Below are 14,829 nucleotides of genomic sequence, written 5' to 3'. Positions count from 1 at the left end.
ATCACTTGACCAGGTTCTTCCTGCAATTTTGGAAAACTGAAACCACTAAAATATCAAAGAAACCAAACTGTAGATGTCTTGTTTTTCTACAGCAAAAAAATATGGAGATATGGAGGTACGGTTTCTTCGACATTTTTTAGTGTAATGCTCACCTGTACTTTCCAAACCTAAAGGAAGATTTTGCAGTCACCGACTGGAAAGCACCTCTAAAGCACCGCTTTAGATATAAAAGGAAAGAGAAGGTTAGAGGCGCCTGTGCTGCTGTTTCTCGGCGTTCGTCAGCGTTTGTTGTGCGCCTGCGCAGTTTGTGCACTTCCTGCGTCTTTTGAGCAGACCAAAAATAAATAAATAAACCAACAACCTACACAGAAAATCTTCACCAGCTATGTGAGCTTGGCCTTGTTGTATTACTTCGCTTCACCACGTCTCGCAGATTCATGGTTGCTTTCCTGTTTGCCGTCACTTTTTGTGCAACGTACCTGTCTCCGATCGTCGGCCATGCGAGCGGAAAGCTCAATACCGAGGAAGAGATGATGTCTCATTACAGGTGAGCTGAACAAGCTGCTGGAGCGTGCCAGTAGCTGGATATAGCTGCGTACATTTACCTAATTGTTTCACAGTTAAACTTAATTACACAAGGTAGCAACTGGCTATGTGGTCATAACCTATGCAGGGTCACTGTAGTGGTAAATGCATGTCGTTTCCTGTTGGCTTCAGAACTGGCTCTAAATCAAGTGTTTGCTGTTATTTCGTTTAGTGGAAAACGCAAGACTTGTTTTGCACAGCAGAGGCAAGTTGGTGCTGTTCACTGAAAGGGACTGGCTTCGCTCAGAGAAACACGGCAATGGCTAAGATCAGTAACTGTATTTTAGTTTGGCTCGTACATCTAGTTCCTGAACGCTTGGGATTGGCTATATGATCATTTTGAAAGCGCCGTGTGTTGTGTCGAAATCCTATATGCTACGGACTACATCCGCGTTTGCAGCTGTATATAGATAGATAGATAGATAGATAGATAGATAGATTGTTAAGCTTGACAAATCCTTCCCGGTGAACAGTACGTGGTATAAAGTCAAATAAAGAATACGACAGTAACCTCGATAGTGCTCAGTGACTCGAATGCGTTTCAGTCCTGACGAGTATTATGAAAGCGCTTAATGTTAATCATCTTTAATTCTCAAGCGTGTACACTGCTGACAGTTGAAGTGGAAGTAGGCTGCTATTGTCTCCTGTTATTGCTAGAAGATATGTAGCAATCTCTCCCACCCACCCAATTATCTCTTGACTTCAAAGTTTTGATTTAAATCAAATGTATTTTGGTGACTTATCTTGGTGTCTAGGTTATATCACAGGAAGTATTTTTCTCTTAATACAGTACATCAGGATGCATAATATTAGGAGAGTGTAATATTGGCAGTGCTTGTGACAAAGGCTAAGGGCAGTGACCACACACAGGTCTCAAACACAGGCCCTACAGGTGGTAAATGTGCCATGAACACCAGAACAAAGAGCAACCTGGCACAGCAGACAGAGCACCCATTTCACCTTCCCGAGAGACAGTCTCTATCGCACCATCCTTTCTGCCAGGAAATGACAGTCTCACACCACCTTCACCTTCAGGGAGTGCACCCCTGCATGTGACCCTTTCCATGTGCCCCTCACATATCCACACTTCATCCCAGGTTCATACCCATATGCCCCCAAGAGTTCACACTGGGCTTTGTACCTACCGCTCACAGCAGGGGGGTTCATTAACTATGGGTACACTCCAGATGACCTCACAGTACCATCCCACCTCTGACACCATTGGTAATAAAGGTTGAGGCCATCAACCATTTACGTTTACATGTACGGCATTTAGCAGACGCTCTTATCCAGAGCGACTTACAAAAGTGCTTTGTCATTTACTCACAGAATATCCTAGTACAGTGCAGTAGGTTAGAGTCTGACATACCAATGAAGTAGAATACTGTAGAATACAGGGATCAGTGCTGATGCCTAGAAGTACAAAATACATAAGGTCCATCTTAAACAATGATAAGTGCTATAAACAATAAGTGCTAAATTAGCCAGTCAATCAACCACACAGGTCTCGAATCCAAGTCCCACAGGTGGACCAACAGACCAAAGAGCCAGCTCTAAGACACTGCAGCTAGAGCACTCATTTTACCTTCCTGAGTGACATTCTCCGTCACACCACGCTCTGCTTCAGAAAGTGACGGTCTTTGTTACATTGTGTCTGTCTTTGGGGAGTGAACCTCTGCATGTGTGCTGCCCTCAGCCCTCAGCCTTCGTCACTGTGCCGTTTTGACACATGCCAAAATTACACTCCCCCTATAATCTCAGAAACTTCAAGGTATAAGTTAAATCATATATATTTTTGGTGAATTATCTTGAAACATCAAAAAGTTCTCATCACACAGATGACTGTTGGTCAAGTGAGCATTTTATTGTTACATTTTTTAATAAGCACTCCCCTTGCCCAAATCAATTGATGAATGAATAACAAAAAATAAAAATATAATACATCTTTTATTGAAATGTTGCAATTCAAAACAGATTACATTCTGTAAATGGTAATCACTGCAAAAATATCAAAATATAAAAAAAAAATCAAAATATCCAAAAAAAAAACCAAAAAAAAAAAAACCACACACACACCTGGGAAAGCTAGATGTTGGAACATTGGTATGAGGATTTGATTATTCCACAATGAGAGCATTAGTGAGTCAGGTACTGCTGTTGGATGGTTAGTTCTGGATCACAAAAACCCATTCTACTGGCTTTTTATTTTTATCATAATGTGTACAGACACGAGAGAAAGAAGACGGACTACAAATGGAACAGCACCCTCCCCAACACAACGCAACACATCAGAAATATGTTAGATGAACAACAATAATAAATAATGCTAACAGAAAAACTTTAAATTTAATGTCAGCAAACCTTTTAGCCACACTTGGAAAAAAAATGCTTCATATGGTAGTATAACCTACACACCAGAATACATTTGAATCAAACATTTCTAAGTCCAGAGATAATGGGAGAGAATATAACTTTGGCGTCAAAACAGCACTGCCAATATTATGCTCTCCTATTATTATCACTCCAGATGAACTAAGAGAAAATGACTTCCCGTTGTATAACCTAAACTCCAAGATAAGTAATCAAAATGCATTTGATATAAATCGTGGCAGAGATAAAGGGGGGAGTATAATGTTGGCATTGAATATCCTGAATTATGTATTTTTATTTCAAATTTAAGTTTTTTTGTAGTTATCCTGTAAATGTTTGAGTAGCCACCTCTTCTAACAATAACAGGAGGAAATAACAGCCTACTTCCGCTTCAGCATACATGTTGGCATTGGTGGTGCCAGACTTGGAAATTAAAGCTGATCACTGTATTCTCTAGAGGTGGCAACGATCCGATATCTTGTGTTGGAATCGAGCCGATACCAGCAAAAATGTTTGCTCCGATATTGGTGAAAAACATTTTAAGGGAACCAATCTGATATCATAATTCCAGCCTGAAAGTGGCACAAAAGTGCTTTGCAGCAGTGCAGCCCATGTGATAACTGCTATGTTTGAGCAGATCGCATGATCAAAGCTGGGTTAGTCTGAGCACAGACACACCGCTGTAGAGTATAACTGTAGCGTTTTCTTCCTGTTAGCGATTATAAACTATTATGTTCGTGAAAGCAGCAACATCATCCCCTGAAATCTGTCATAAGCTGTCTGTGAACTACTTCATCAGTGTTCTCCAGCTCCCCTGCTCTATTGAATGAATTGCTTCTCTATTTCGAGAACAACAACTAGCATTTATGAGCAGCTCCCATACTACCCTCTACTTGACATGGTCCCCTTACCAACACCACCCACATTAGTTCTTTTTGGTAATGTTAATAAATATAACTGCAAGCAGCAATCCCTGGGGTTCAATCACTTTACTTATAGTAATATAGCATAAAATTCCTTTAACTGTTTACTTTATCAAGTCAGAAAAAAACTAGAACTCGTTCACTCCCAAAAATATGTGCTGGTTTGCTTATTTTTTCAAAATATGAGTGGTGGAGCGTAATGGTCCATGAGGCTTTATGTAGACTGGAAAACCCTGGAAAAATAATTTTGTCTATATGACATGGTGTAGGACTGTAATGCCTTTGGGTGCTACAGTGGCACCTTCAATCGTATCAGGCTGGTATCGTGCACTGGAGTAGCGAGAAGAACTTCTACCTTCATGTCTGTAGGACTTGTGGTGTAGTTTGGGCAAGATGATTCGGCGAGAAATTGAAAATAAGAAAAATTCAAATACAATAGGGTTCCATTATGACCTTCTGAAATCTATCACCTCAGGAAGGTTTTTGTTAATTTAAAGAAATAAAATGAAAAATTAATAAAAGGTAAAATTTAAAAGAAAGGTGCGAATTAATTAAGGCCTTGCAAAAAATAAAAAGGTCTTAAATGCATTTAAATCCTGAATAGTCCTCGGGTCCACTAGAAGAGTATTCCAAGTTTGAGGCAAAAATCAGCCTCAGTACTCTTTAGTCACATGATAAATACCATGTGACTACTATTATTGATGTCAGGGAGTCAGAATTCAACACACCACTACCAACTGCACCGAAGAACATCTCTTTTTATTACAGTTCCTTGCTCATCTTTGTTAGTTTATTCAAATCTATGATTTATGAGCAAAGAAATTGGTGCCTGCTGCATCTGCAAATAATGTTCAAGCGTCATACTTGGCATACTGCCTCATGTATTACGTAACGATTCCTCTCCACAGAGGCAGAATAAAGTCCATGTTCTACCATGCCTACAACAGTTATTTGGAAAATGCGTATCCATATGATGAACTCCGACCTTTGACATGCGACGGACAGGATACGTGGGGCAGGTAGAAGCATAATCTAAATAACTAAATTTTCTTTCAAAAGTTAAATCTTTCTGATCAACAGTAATATCAGTGCAGTGAACAAGAAGCATGAAAAGCTCTTGCTTTTCTGATCTTTTAAGGATTTAAGGGCATAATCTAGTCACTGTTTCAGCTTTTTTACCCTGTCCTTCTGGATTCATAATCATGACAGAATGGAAAACCATTTAGCTTTTTTTAGTTGTTGTAACATAGCTAATATCTCTTTCTTCCAATACCTTAGTTTTTCACTCACTCTCATTGATGCCTTGGACACCTTGCTGGTATGAATTCATATTTCTCCACATCATTGTGTGATATAAATCTGTTTTTTCATTGGCTAATGCTATTTGTGCGTCCTGTTCTGTCCTCAGATACTGGGAAACCACTCAGAGTTTCAACGGGTGGCCACCTTACTTCAGGACACTGTGGACTTTGACACTGATGTAAATGCATCTGTGTTTGAGACAAACATACGAGGTGAGAACCCTGTATGCCGTACTCAACCAAACACACTTTGAATCTGTTTCAATTCCCAGCTCACCTCCAGCAGGTGTTGTCTGTCATCTTTGAATCACCTGTTTTAAAGGTGTAGCAAACTGGGGTAGAATCAAATGTGGAGTGGAACAGGGTTCAGTACACTTGATGCAAACCAAATTCTTGTGTTGTTGATTCAACATGTTTTTTTTCGAGTGAATATTTTGCGCATTAATCTAAAATAAATGGTTTACACTGGCTCCTTTGCCAAAAATGTGATCAGACTTAGAAAAGCCCAACAGTATATTCAGTATTGCCACTTACTCTGTAGTTGTACCTATAGGCTAGCGATGCGTCTTCGGGCAATCCTAGGTTAGCAGTCTTTCTTTAATCAATTCTGCATACTCAAAAGTTAACGCCGAATTGGCTTTCTGCAGTGGTCGGTGGGCTTCTCTCAGCCCACCTGCTGTCCAAACAGGCTGGGGTGGATGTAGAGGACGGCTGGCCCTGCTCTGGGCCTTTGCTCCGCCTGGCTGAGGACGCAGCACGCAAACTGCTCCCAGGTGTGCAATAAAATGCATGCACTTACACTGCATCCCCTGGAGTGTCCTCACTAAGTGAAATAGAACATACTACTGTAGGAATGGCATCAAAGATAAGAATCACATGTGACAATGTTTGTTCTGAAGTAGCGCAAATGTCCAGATGATTTGCCTATAATTAATTGTGCAATTTTTAGGTTTTTTGTTTGTTTTTCACTGAAATACAAAACCAGGAGTTTTATTGCAATTGACTGCCCTGATGGACAGTTTGGACAAAAAGGACATTTAGCTGTTTTTTTTTAGTTGTTTATTATTTGTGACATTGAAATGTGCATCAGTCATGGTTGATCAACTCAAGTTGGGTCTGCCCTCTCCAGCGTTCCACACACCCACTGGTATGCCTTATGGCACCGTGAACCTGCTGAGGGGGGTCAACCCTACTGAGACTCCGGTCACCTGCACCGCCGGGGTGGGCACCTTCATTCTGGAGTTTTCCACCCTCAGCCGGCTAACTGGCGACCCAGTGTTTGAGGACGTGGCTCGCAAGGCCCTTGGCGCCCTCTGGAAAACCCGCTCTGATATTGGCCTGGTAAGGTCTCCTCACACGGAGAGATGCACAACACCCTAAAGTTACTGCTGTGTCAGCTCTAATCTCCCTGTGACAGAAGTCATGCTTTTTTCCTGGTTAGTTAAGGAGAGATTGGTTGCAAATTGGAACAAGCAAGTTATGCAGACCTAAACTGACCTTTTCCCTTCTCTGTTTGTCTGTCAGTAATTTTGACAAAAATAATTTCCTAGTTTGTATGTATATTGAGAGCTGTATATCTTATGTAAATAAAGTATTGAAGACATTGAGGTATTGGTTCAGAAGAATTAACTAGTGAGTACATTATGAATTATATTGAGAGTTATCTGTGCCTCTGATGAAACATAACATAACATAACTTCCAATGTGATTTAAAAGGCACACATGAGTGTAATGCTTGCATCCATTCTCATTATTGGAATCCCCCTCTCTATGGTCTGGATGAAACAGCCAAAATACCTTTAAAACAAATCGTATTTGTGTTACATAACACTGTGTGTGTGTGTGTGTGTGTGTGTGTGTGTGTGTGAGAGAGAGAGGATTGGGCAGTGTCTATCTGACTGGCATAAGTAGTCTTACATTTTTTTGCATTTTTATTTGACACTTTTTTCAATAACTTTTCATTTAATTAGGCTACATTAATTACTGTTAATCAGGATAACACCATCATGATCTGTCAGCCATCGAAGATGGCCAATGGCATTGTCTAATCACCTGACCCTTATGTGTGCATGTGTCCATGCGTGTGCAATTATGGCATTTCTGGTGCAGTTTAGATGTTCATCATGACAAATTAATTTAAATAGAACCTAATATTGATTAAAAATGGCACTCCTAATGCTTTGCAGGTTGGGAACCACATTGATGTCATCACTTCAAAGTGGGTGGCACAGGATGCGGGTATTGGAGCAGGTGTTGACTCATATTTTGAGTACCTCGTGAAGGGTGCCATAATGCTGCAAGATAAGGAACTTATGAGCATGTTTCATGGTATGCAAGCATGTAGCGTTTGCAGTAAAATAAATAAATACATTTGAAAAACATTTATAAATAGTTTACTAATTGCGTTTTATGGAGTTGAAATGATTAATTTCCTCAGAAGTGAGCAAAAATGTAAAGACTTGTAAGGGACTAGTTCTATGGTGCCTATTTTTGACCTAAATTCTTCTCAATTGTGTTGCAGAGTTTGATAAGTCCATAAAGAACTACACTAAGTTTGATGACTGGTACTTGTGGGTGCAGATGCATAAGGGCACTGTCTCCATGCCTGTCTTTCAGTCTCTGGAGGCATTCTGGCCTGGCCTGCAGGTGAGAAGACAGACTATTAAATCTCCTCTAGGCAAGACCATTTCCTGTCTGCCACCATGAATTTTGAAGAATTAGGGTGTGTTGTATTTTGAGTTCAGATTTAAATTCTGAATCTGAATTTACATCTGTTTTAGGCTGTTTTGGTATAATGCAGAATGTTGATTACTCATCTCACACATGATTACACACTGGACATTGTTTGTTCCACTAGTGTGATTGTAACTCCCCCCTCAGGTTTTCACTTTGGGCCTTTCAGACCACAATCAGATTAAAATCAGTCTTGATTTGGTTAAAAGTAATATCAACATTTAAAATATCTCAGTCATGCTTTTGTTTGTAACACTCTTAGTCTTTTTCTATCAGATTTTTCATCTTTTTTGATAACCTGGTTTTCCAATGGATCTTCCCTATCTCTTCCACTCAGAAAAAAATGTTATATTCATGTCACAATTTAAAAATGATCTTTGTATTACAATGTGTCTCCCTGGTATATGTCTGAACTGGTCAATAGCTTGAACACCTATATTACAAAACTTGTTATATAGGTTTATGCAGAGTTATATGGTCAGTTATACAGTGTTATTGTGAAAGCAGCAACATCACCCCCTGAAATCTGTCATAAGCTGTCTGTGAACTACTTCATCAGTGTTCTCCAGCTCCCCTGCTCTATTGAATGAATTGCTTCTCTATTTCGAGAACAACAACTAGCATTTATGAGCAGCTCCCATACTACCCCCTACTTGACATGGTCCCCTTACCAACACCACCCACATTAGTTCTTTTTGGTAATGTTAATAAATATAACTGCAAGCAGCAATCCCTGGGGTTCAATCACTTTGCTTATAGTAATATAGCATAAAATTCCTTTAACTGTTTACTTTATCAAGTCAGAAAAAAACTAGAACTCGTTCACTCCCAAAAATATGTGCTGGTTTGCTTATTTTTCCAAAATATGAGTGGTGGAGCGTAATGGTCCATGAGGCTTTATGTAGACTGGAAAACCCTGGAAAAAATAATTTTGTCTATATGACATGGTGTAGGACTGTAATGCCTTTGGGTGCTACAGTGGCACCTTCAATCTGATCAGGCTGGTATCGTGCACTGGAGTAGCGAGAAGAACTTCTACCTTCATGTCTGTAGGACTTTTGTGGTGTAGTTTGGGCAAGATGATTCGGCGAGAAATTGAAAATAAGAAAAATTCAAATACAATAGGGTTCCATTATGACCTTCTGAAATCTATCACCTCAGGAAGGTTTTTGTTAATTTAAAGAAATAAAATGAAAAATTAATAAAAGGTAAAATTTAAAAGAAAGGGGCAAAAAATAAAAAGGTCTTAAATGCATTTGAATCATGAATAGTCCTCGGGTCCACTAGAAGAGAATTCCAAGTTTGAGGCAAAAATCAGCCTCGGTTCTTTTTAGTCACATGATAAATACCATGTTTTTATCAGCTGATCTGAGGCCTTTTGAGGTTACACGCTTCGTGATCATATTGCTGAGGTGTAGATGGACAACACAATGACTTAAAGTAAGCAGTACTACTGTAAAGTCAATTCTGAGTGACGCGGGTAGCCAGTGCAGCTCTTTAAAGGCTGGTGTAATATGCTGTTTCATCTTTGCATGTGCTAGGACCCTTAAAATGTCTTTGGATGTCTTTGGATGACCTGCTAGCAGTGCATTACAGTAGTCCAAACATGATGGCATAAATGCATGCAGGAGATTGACCAATTGATTTATTAACCTATAGTTGCTGTGAGGACACTTCTGACCTTGGCTATGTTACAAATATGATAGAGACTTCCTGTCCATTCCATGTCCTTGTATATAGTTCATTAACCTCTGGTGTAGTTTCTCTCCCTTTGAAGAGAGAAACTGTCAAGTCCAATTTTTAGAAAAATTCTTTATGCTACTATTCTGAGAATTGGAGGCCTTTTTCAAATCTTTCTTTAACAAGAAAGAAAGAAAGATTTGAAAAAGGCTTGTAATGACTCATCATAGGGAAGGTAATAGCTTCTCCAACACAAGAACATACAGCCTGTAATGATCTGTATGAACCTTTTCAACCTGTCTTTTGTTCCCACTATAGTTCTGCCATTTTAAGTTATACGTCTTTGCTGGCTCTGATCAGCAAAGGTTACTCCTCCTTGATCTTGCTGTTGCCTTTGACATTATCATTCTTCTTTCTCATCTTAACAGGTGCACTTATTCAGAAAAAGTACCCTTAGCTAGCACAAATTACAGTCCAAAAATACCCTTAAACCAAGATATAAGCTTGAAGCAAGAAAGTAAGTGTCTCCATTAGCTTGCTTTTACCTCTTGCCAGTTTACCCTGGTTTTACCTTAATGACAAACAGCTTTTTAGCTAAAAAAACAAACAAAACAGAAATAAAAACAGAAACTATTGAAAATTTCAAAACTATACCGACATATACACACAAGCGTGGCCTGTTTTTATATTGATGATTGTGCGCATATGTCCTGCACGCAGTCATCAATATATTTATTTTATTTATTTATTTTATTATTAATTATTTTATTGATTTGTGTACATATTTTTGTTTTATTGATATGTGGTGTTTCTCTTTTATATTATATTGTGATCTTGGGTCTGACAAATGGTGCGTTATAAATAAAACTACTACTTATTATTATTATTATTATTATTATTATTATTATTATTATTATTATTATACCATAATTGTGTTTTGGTGTGTGTAAAACAATTTCAGAGTATGATAGGGGATATTGACAGTGCCACAAGGACCTTCCATAACTACTACACAGTTTGGCGGCAGTTTGGTGGGCTTCCAGAGTTCTACAGCATTCCTCAGGGTTACACAGTGGACAAGCGAGAGGGATATCCTTTACGGCCCGGTAACTGCAAAGCAGCCCCAGCAAATGAACACACAGAGCTTATCTGTTCTGTCTGCGGCAGCACACTTGAAACGACTACATTTTGTGAATACAAAAACACGCAAATGTAATTATTTTGTCATTCACTATTTCAGAGCTGATAGAAAGTGCCATGTACCTGTACAAGGCTACAGGCGACCCAACATTTCTGCAGCTGGGACAGGATGCAGTGGAATCCATAGAAAAAATCAGCCGTGTTAAGTGTGGCTTTGCCAGTGTGAGTACTCAACGTTTTAAGGCCTGTTTACTTAACACATATTCAAAGTCTTGTAATGTAGAATCTGTATTGGCAGTGCAGTTGAATCTATTGTTGGGTTTATTCTGAATCCAGTTAGCCCCCACTAAAGTTAATAATTAAATCTCTGTTAATGTCTGTAAATGGAAAAATAATGAACACAGTATTTGTCATAGAATGCAGTATTTTCTCTCTGTGTGTATTTTGTTTGACCTTTTCTTGAGTTGTTCCCCTGTCACACTCTTCTTGCAAAGGTGAAGGATGTGAGGGACCACAAGCTGGACAACCGCATGGAGTCCTTCTTCTTGGCTGAGACCATCAAGTACCTTTACCTCCTGTTTGACCCTGACAACTTTCTTCACAACAATGGCACTACATTTGAACTCGGAGGTCCACGAGGAGACTGTGTTCTGGGGGCGGGGGGTTATATCTTTAATACGGAGGCGCATCCTCTTGACCCAGCTGCCCTTCACTGCTGCAGCCAGGTGCAGGATGAACGCAGCGAGCTACAGGACATCCTCCTCAGCTTGTCACAACCACAACCACCTCCCGTGGACCAGTCAGAGGAGGCGTCAAGGGAGAGGGCCCCCCCCAGCATGGGTTCCACAGAAAGCATAGCCTTAAAGCCTGGAGAGAGAAGGAAAGCACCTGTACTGTCCTGCCCCGTGCAGCCTTTTAGCGCAAGATTTGCTGTTCTGGGACAAGTTCTTAGGGACAAGACATGAGGACATTGTTACTACTGTCTTAGCAGTAGAGCATGTAACTAAATTGAGAGGATATTAAATGTTTTTATATTTGCCAATGGGTGGTTTTTAAAAAAAAAAAAAAATTTCACCGCCTGTTTTTTTAAAAATGTGAAAAGGGCTTAAAGGTTTTAGGCCATTTAAAAGTGAAACAAAATCTTGTTACAGAGCAAAAATGTGGAAGATTCATTCATATAGAAAAACTAAAAAGAAGAAAAGCAATTCTAACTACATGTAACTAAGATGCAGCTGGTTTAGCTGGTATTGCATGAATGGTAGTAGTTTTGTTTCACACTAATGGGCCACGGTGGACAGAGTATGAGCACTGGCCTTAAAAAAAAGCTTTACTCCTCAGGTGAGACAGCAACATTGGACAGCAAGGGTTCCCAGTGACTGTTCTCCTTCACTGATTCATAACCGCAAACTCTTTCATGCTAATAGCTGTAGCATGAACCAAGTGCCTGTTTTTTCCATTGCTTTCAGGAACAGTAGGCCCATGGTTGCTTTGAAGATTTTCCTTCAAGGCCAATAAGATTATCTCAGAGGAAGATAGCTGATTAATATACCAACAATCAAGTGTTTTTCTTTTTTTTTTTCTTTTTTTTAAATTTTATATTAGAATTCTACTACAGCAGGTCTGTACAATATTTAAAAGCTCAATTATGTATGTCGGCTTGGGAAGCATCAAGTATTTCACATGCCCCTTGTCTCATATGTTCAAGGCAACAGCTTCAGCTGCACCATTAGTGCCTTATCAATAGTCTTGGTCAGTAAGGTCAACTGAACCTATCAGTTGGCTGCTCATATAAAATAAAGGTTTCATTTTCAGTTGTTGTAGAGTCCCGGTCTTTTAAAATGGAAATTCAAAATTCAAAAATTATATCTTTTAAAATATTTTAATAGACCTGTTTTGTTGTATTAACATAATTTTTGTTTTGTCTTGTTCTATTAACATAATTTAAAGTTGGTACTTTTAACATTGGCACTAACTGAACAACAAATGGGTATCCCACTGTGCTAAGGAGATTACACTATAGAAACTGAGATACAAATTAAAACTTAATTCCTGGAGTTAAAGTGCAAGCAGTAAATCTAAACACACATGAACTCAAATAAGATCAATAAACAAATCTAAAAACTAATGAATGATAAAGTACTTAATGTACTTTGGTGTTAATAAACTGAGGAGAAGTAAAAACTGTATTTCTGTAAAATTCTCTACTGTTGGAGGTCCTGTTTGCTGTGATGCCATATTGTTTGAGAACTTCACTCTTTTTAACAGTTATTAATGTTATCAACCTTTATTAATAAACCAATTTGGCCATTGCTTCAGATGCACTGTAAAAGCATATACTGTAATTTCTGAAACTGTGTGATCTATTATATATTCCATAGTGTGATTATTTCCAGATCCTTGTCCTCACTGATGCCAACAGCTTGTTGCTGGTCCTGCCCTGCGGCCATGGTGGAGCTAGTTTCAGGTCTTGTTTTGCATATCAGGGCATTTCAAAACTTGAGAACTTGCTGTTTCCTTCGAGAATGCCCTTTTCCTGCCAGGACTCGGTGGGTGGGGGGGGAGCATCCTTCTCTGACCATGTTCCTTCCTCCTTGACTTGGTTAATTACGTTACTGCTCTGTTCTAAGAGCAAGGACGTGTAATGAATCTGCTTGTAGAGTGTCTTTAGAATGTGTTTTTGAGCAGGATGGAGATGCATGTTAGCAGTCAAGCTTTCTGATATCTACGTGGTGTCGATGTCCTCTCCGTACTAGTCTCCCTGGGAAAAGTAGTGCCTCATGTTCATCTGTTTTTAAGAGAGACCTGTGACAGATTTCTGCACCCAGAATTAAAAGGACAGAGGGACTATAACCACTGTGGTTATAGTTCACGAATATATGGGTTGGACTGAGCCAATAGTGACTGGTGACAAAGTGGCTCTTTCTTCTCCTTTGACAGCCAGCATTAACCCAACCAGAGCATAAGCATCTATAAAAATATCACAGTGCCTTTACTAAAACCTTAGTAATTTGGAACATAGCAGCTACTGTTTGTGACTGTAGTGGCACTGTACCTGAATTAGGTATCCTGTTTTATGCTTGGGAGAGAGTACTGGGACACAATGTGTCAAAGAAGTTGATTTCTTGTTTTGATTGATCAGGTCGACCCTTTCCCCACCCGTTAAGATATATGTCAAAATAATGATTGATGATTATAATGGGGTATAACTGGTTTATTTATTTATTCCTTTTAATTGAGAAATAATAAACAGATTAAATTAAAGGATTCAGTCTCATATAAATACAAACCATCTACTTCATAGTCTCTGCTCTCTGAAACATACTGATGGCCAATCATATGTGTAATCTCATATCTGCCTCTCTTGCTTGCTCACCCACACACGCAACCCCTCCCACCCCTCCCTCCCATTGGTAGACTATCTCTGAAAGACACACCCCCAATCCACAGCCCTTCCCATACCACCCCTCCCCTTTTTTAGATGTTTGCCTTCCAACAAAAATGAATGGTTGACTCATGTAGGAACCGATCCCAAGCCCTCCCGTTCGTTAGGATGAATGACACGCAACTCTATTCCTTCAAACTCCCCCTCTTCGTTACACTTTTCTGACCAAATGATTTAATGACTTTAGGTCTCAAAATTCAAAACTTACCATTCACCTAACTTTTTTTCTCACAACCAACCAGCCCGGGTGTATGAGAGGATGTAAGATTTCTTTAATTGAGAAACAATGAGGTGTATGAAGAAAATAAAAGTTTTCAGTCTCATATGAATGCAAACACATACACTCTGTAGTCTGTAAATAAATAAACCAGTTATACCATCTGTTATAATGATCAATCATAATTTTGACATATAATGGGTGGGTGAAGGGTGGGGGCAGGGGTTGATCTTTTTACCCCCACTGATAAGAGTCCACTGATAATCTCTGGGTCAGCATAGACAAAGCTTCCACAAAATGTCTCCAGAAAATGGCATCTCTGTTACTCGAGGACAGGGCAACCATAGTTAGCACTTCCGCTTCACAGCTACAGTGACCTGGCTTCAGTTCCTGGCCTAGACACTACTCGTGTGCAGTCTGCATATTTTGCCTGTCCCT

At 39.4% G+C, this 14,829-nt stretch overlaps 1 protein-coding gene across 2 annotated transcripts; it reads left to right on the top strand.

Moving 5' to 3' along the window:
- The first annotated feature begins 293 nt into the window (after positions 1 to 293).
- Positions 294 to 13,047, top strand: edem2 (ER degradation enhancer, mannosidase alpha-like 2). 2 transcript variants are annotated; one of them, XM_081706719.1, is made up of 12 exons: positions 294 to 547; positions 758 to 790; positions 4,787 to 4,897; positions 5,157 to 5,196; positions 5,287 to 5,392; positions 5,827 to 5,952; positions 6,309 to 6,520; positions 7,366 to 7,507; positions 7,701 to 7,825; positions 10,554 to 10,698; positions 10,833 to 10,954; positions 11,227 to 13,047. In XM_081706719.1, the coding sequence occupies exons 1-12, from the start codon at positions 438 to 440 to the stop codon at positions 11,695 to 11,697; spliced, it is 1,743 nt and encodes a 580-aa protein (XP_081562845.1). In that variant the 5' UTR covers positions 294 to 437; the 3' UTR covers positions 11,698 to 13,047. The 2 variants fall into 2 exon arrangements, with proteins under 2 accessions (XP_081562845.1, XP_026875038.1); XM_027019237.3 differs by lacking the exon at positions 758 to 790.
- Positions 13,048 to 14,829: the final 1,782 nt, after the last annotated feature.

The sequence above is a fragment of the Electrophorus electricus genome, chromosome 24 (assembly GCF_041902795.1).
Source record: "Electrophorus electricus isolate QZ-2024a chromosome 24, ASM4190279v1, whole genome shotgun sequence".
Taxonomy (NCBI): domain Eukaryota; kingdom Metazoa; phylum Chordata; class Actinopteri; order Gymnotiformes; family Gymnotidae; genus Electrophorus; species Electrophorus electricus.
This window is presented reverse-complemented; position numbering and strand designations above follow the sequence as displayed.

Bases quoted from the DNA above. Each gene is read 5' to 3' on its own strand.
- edem2 (XM_081706719.1), top strand. From the start codon at position 438: ATGGTTGCTTTCCTGTTTGCCGTCACTTTTTGTGCAACGTACCTGTCT. The intron at 548-757 runs GTGAGCTGAACA...TATTTCGTTTAG, and splicing joins GAGATGATGTCTCATTACAG to TGGAAAACGCAAGACTTGTT. The intron at 5,197-5,286 runs GTATGAATTCAT...TTCTGTCCTCAG, and splicing joins ATGCCTTGGACACCTTGCTG to ATACTGGGAAACCACTCAGA.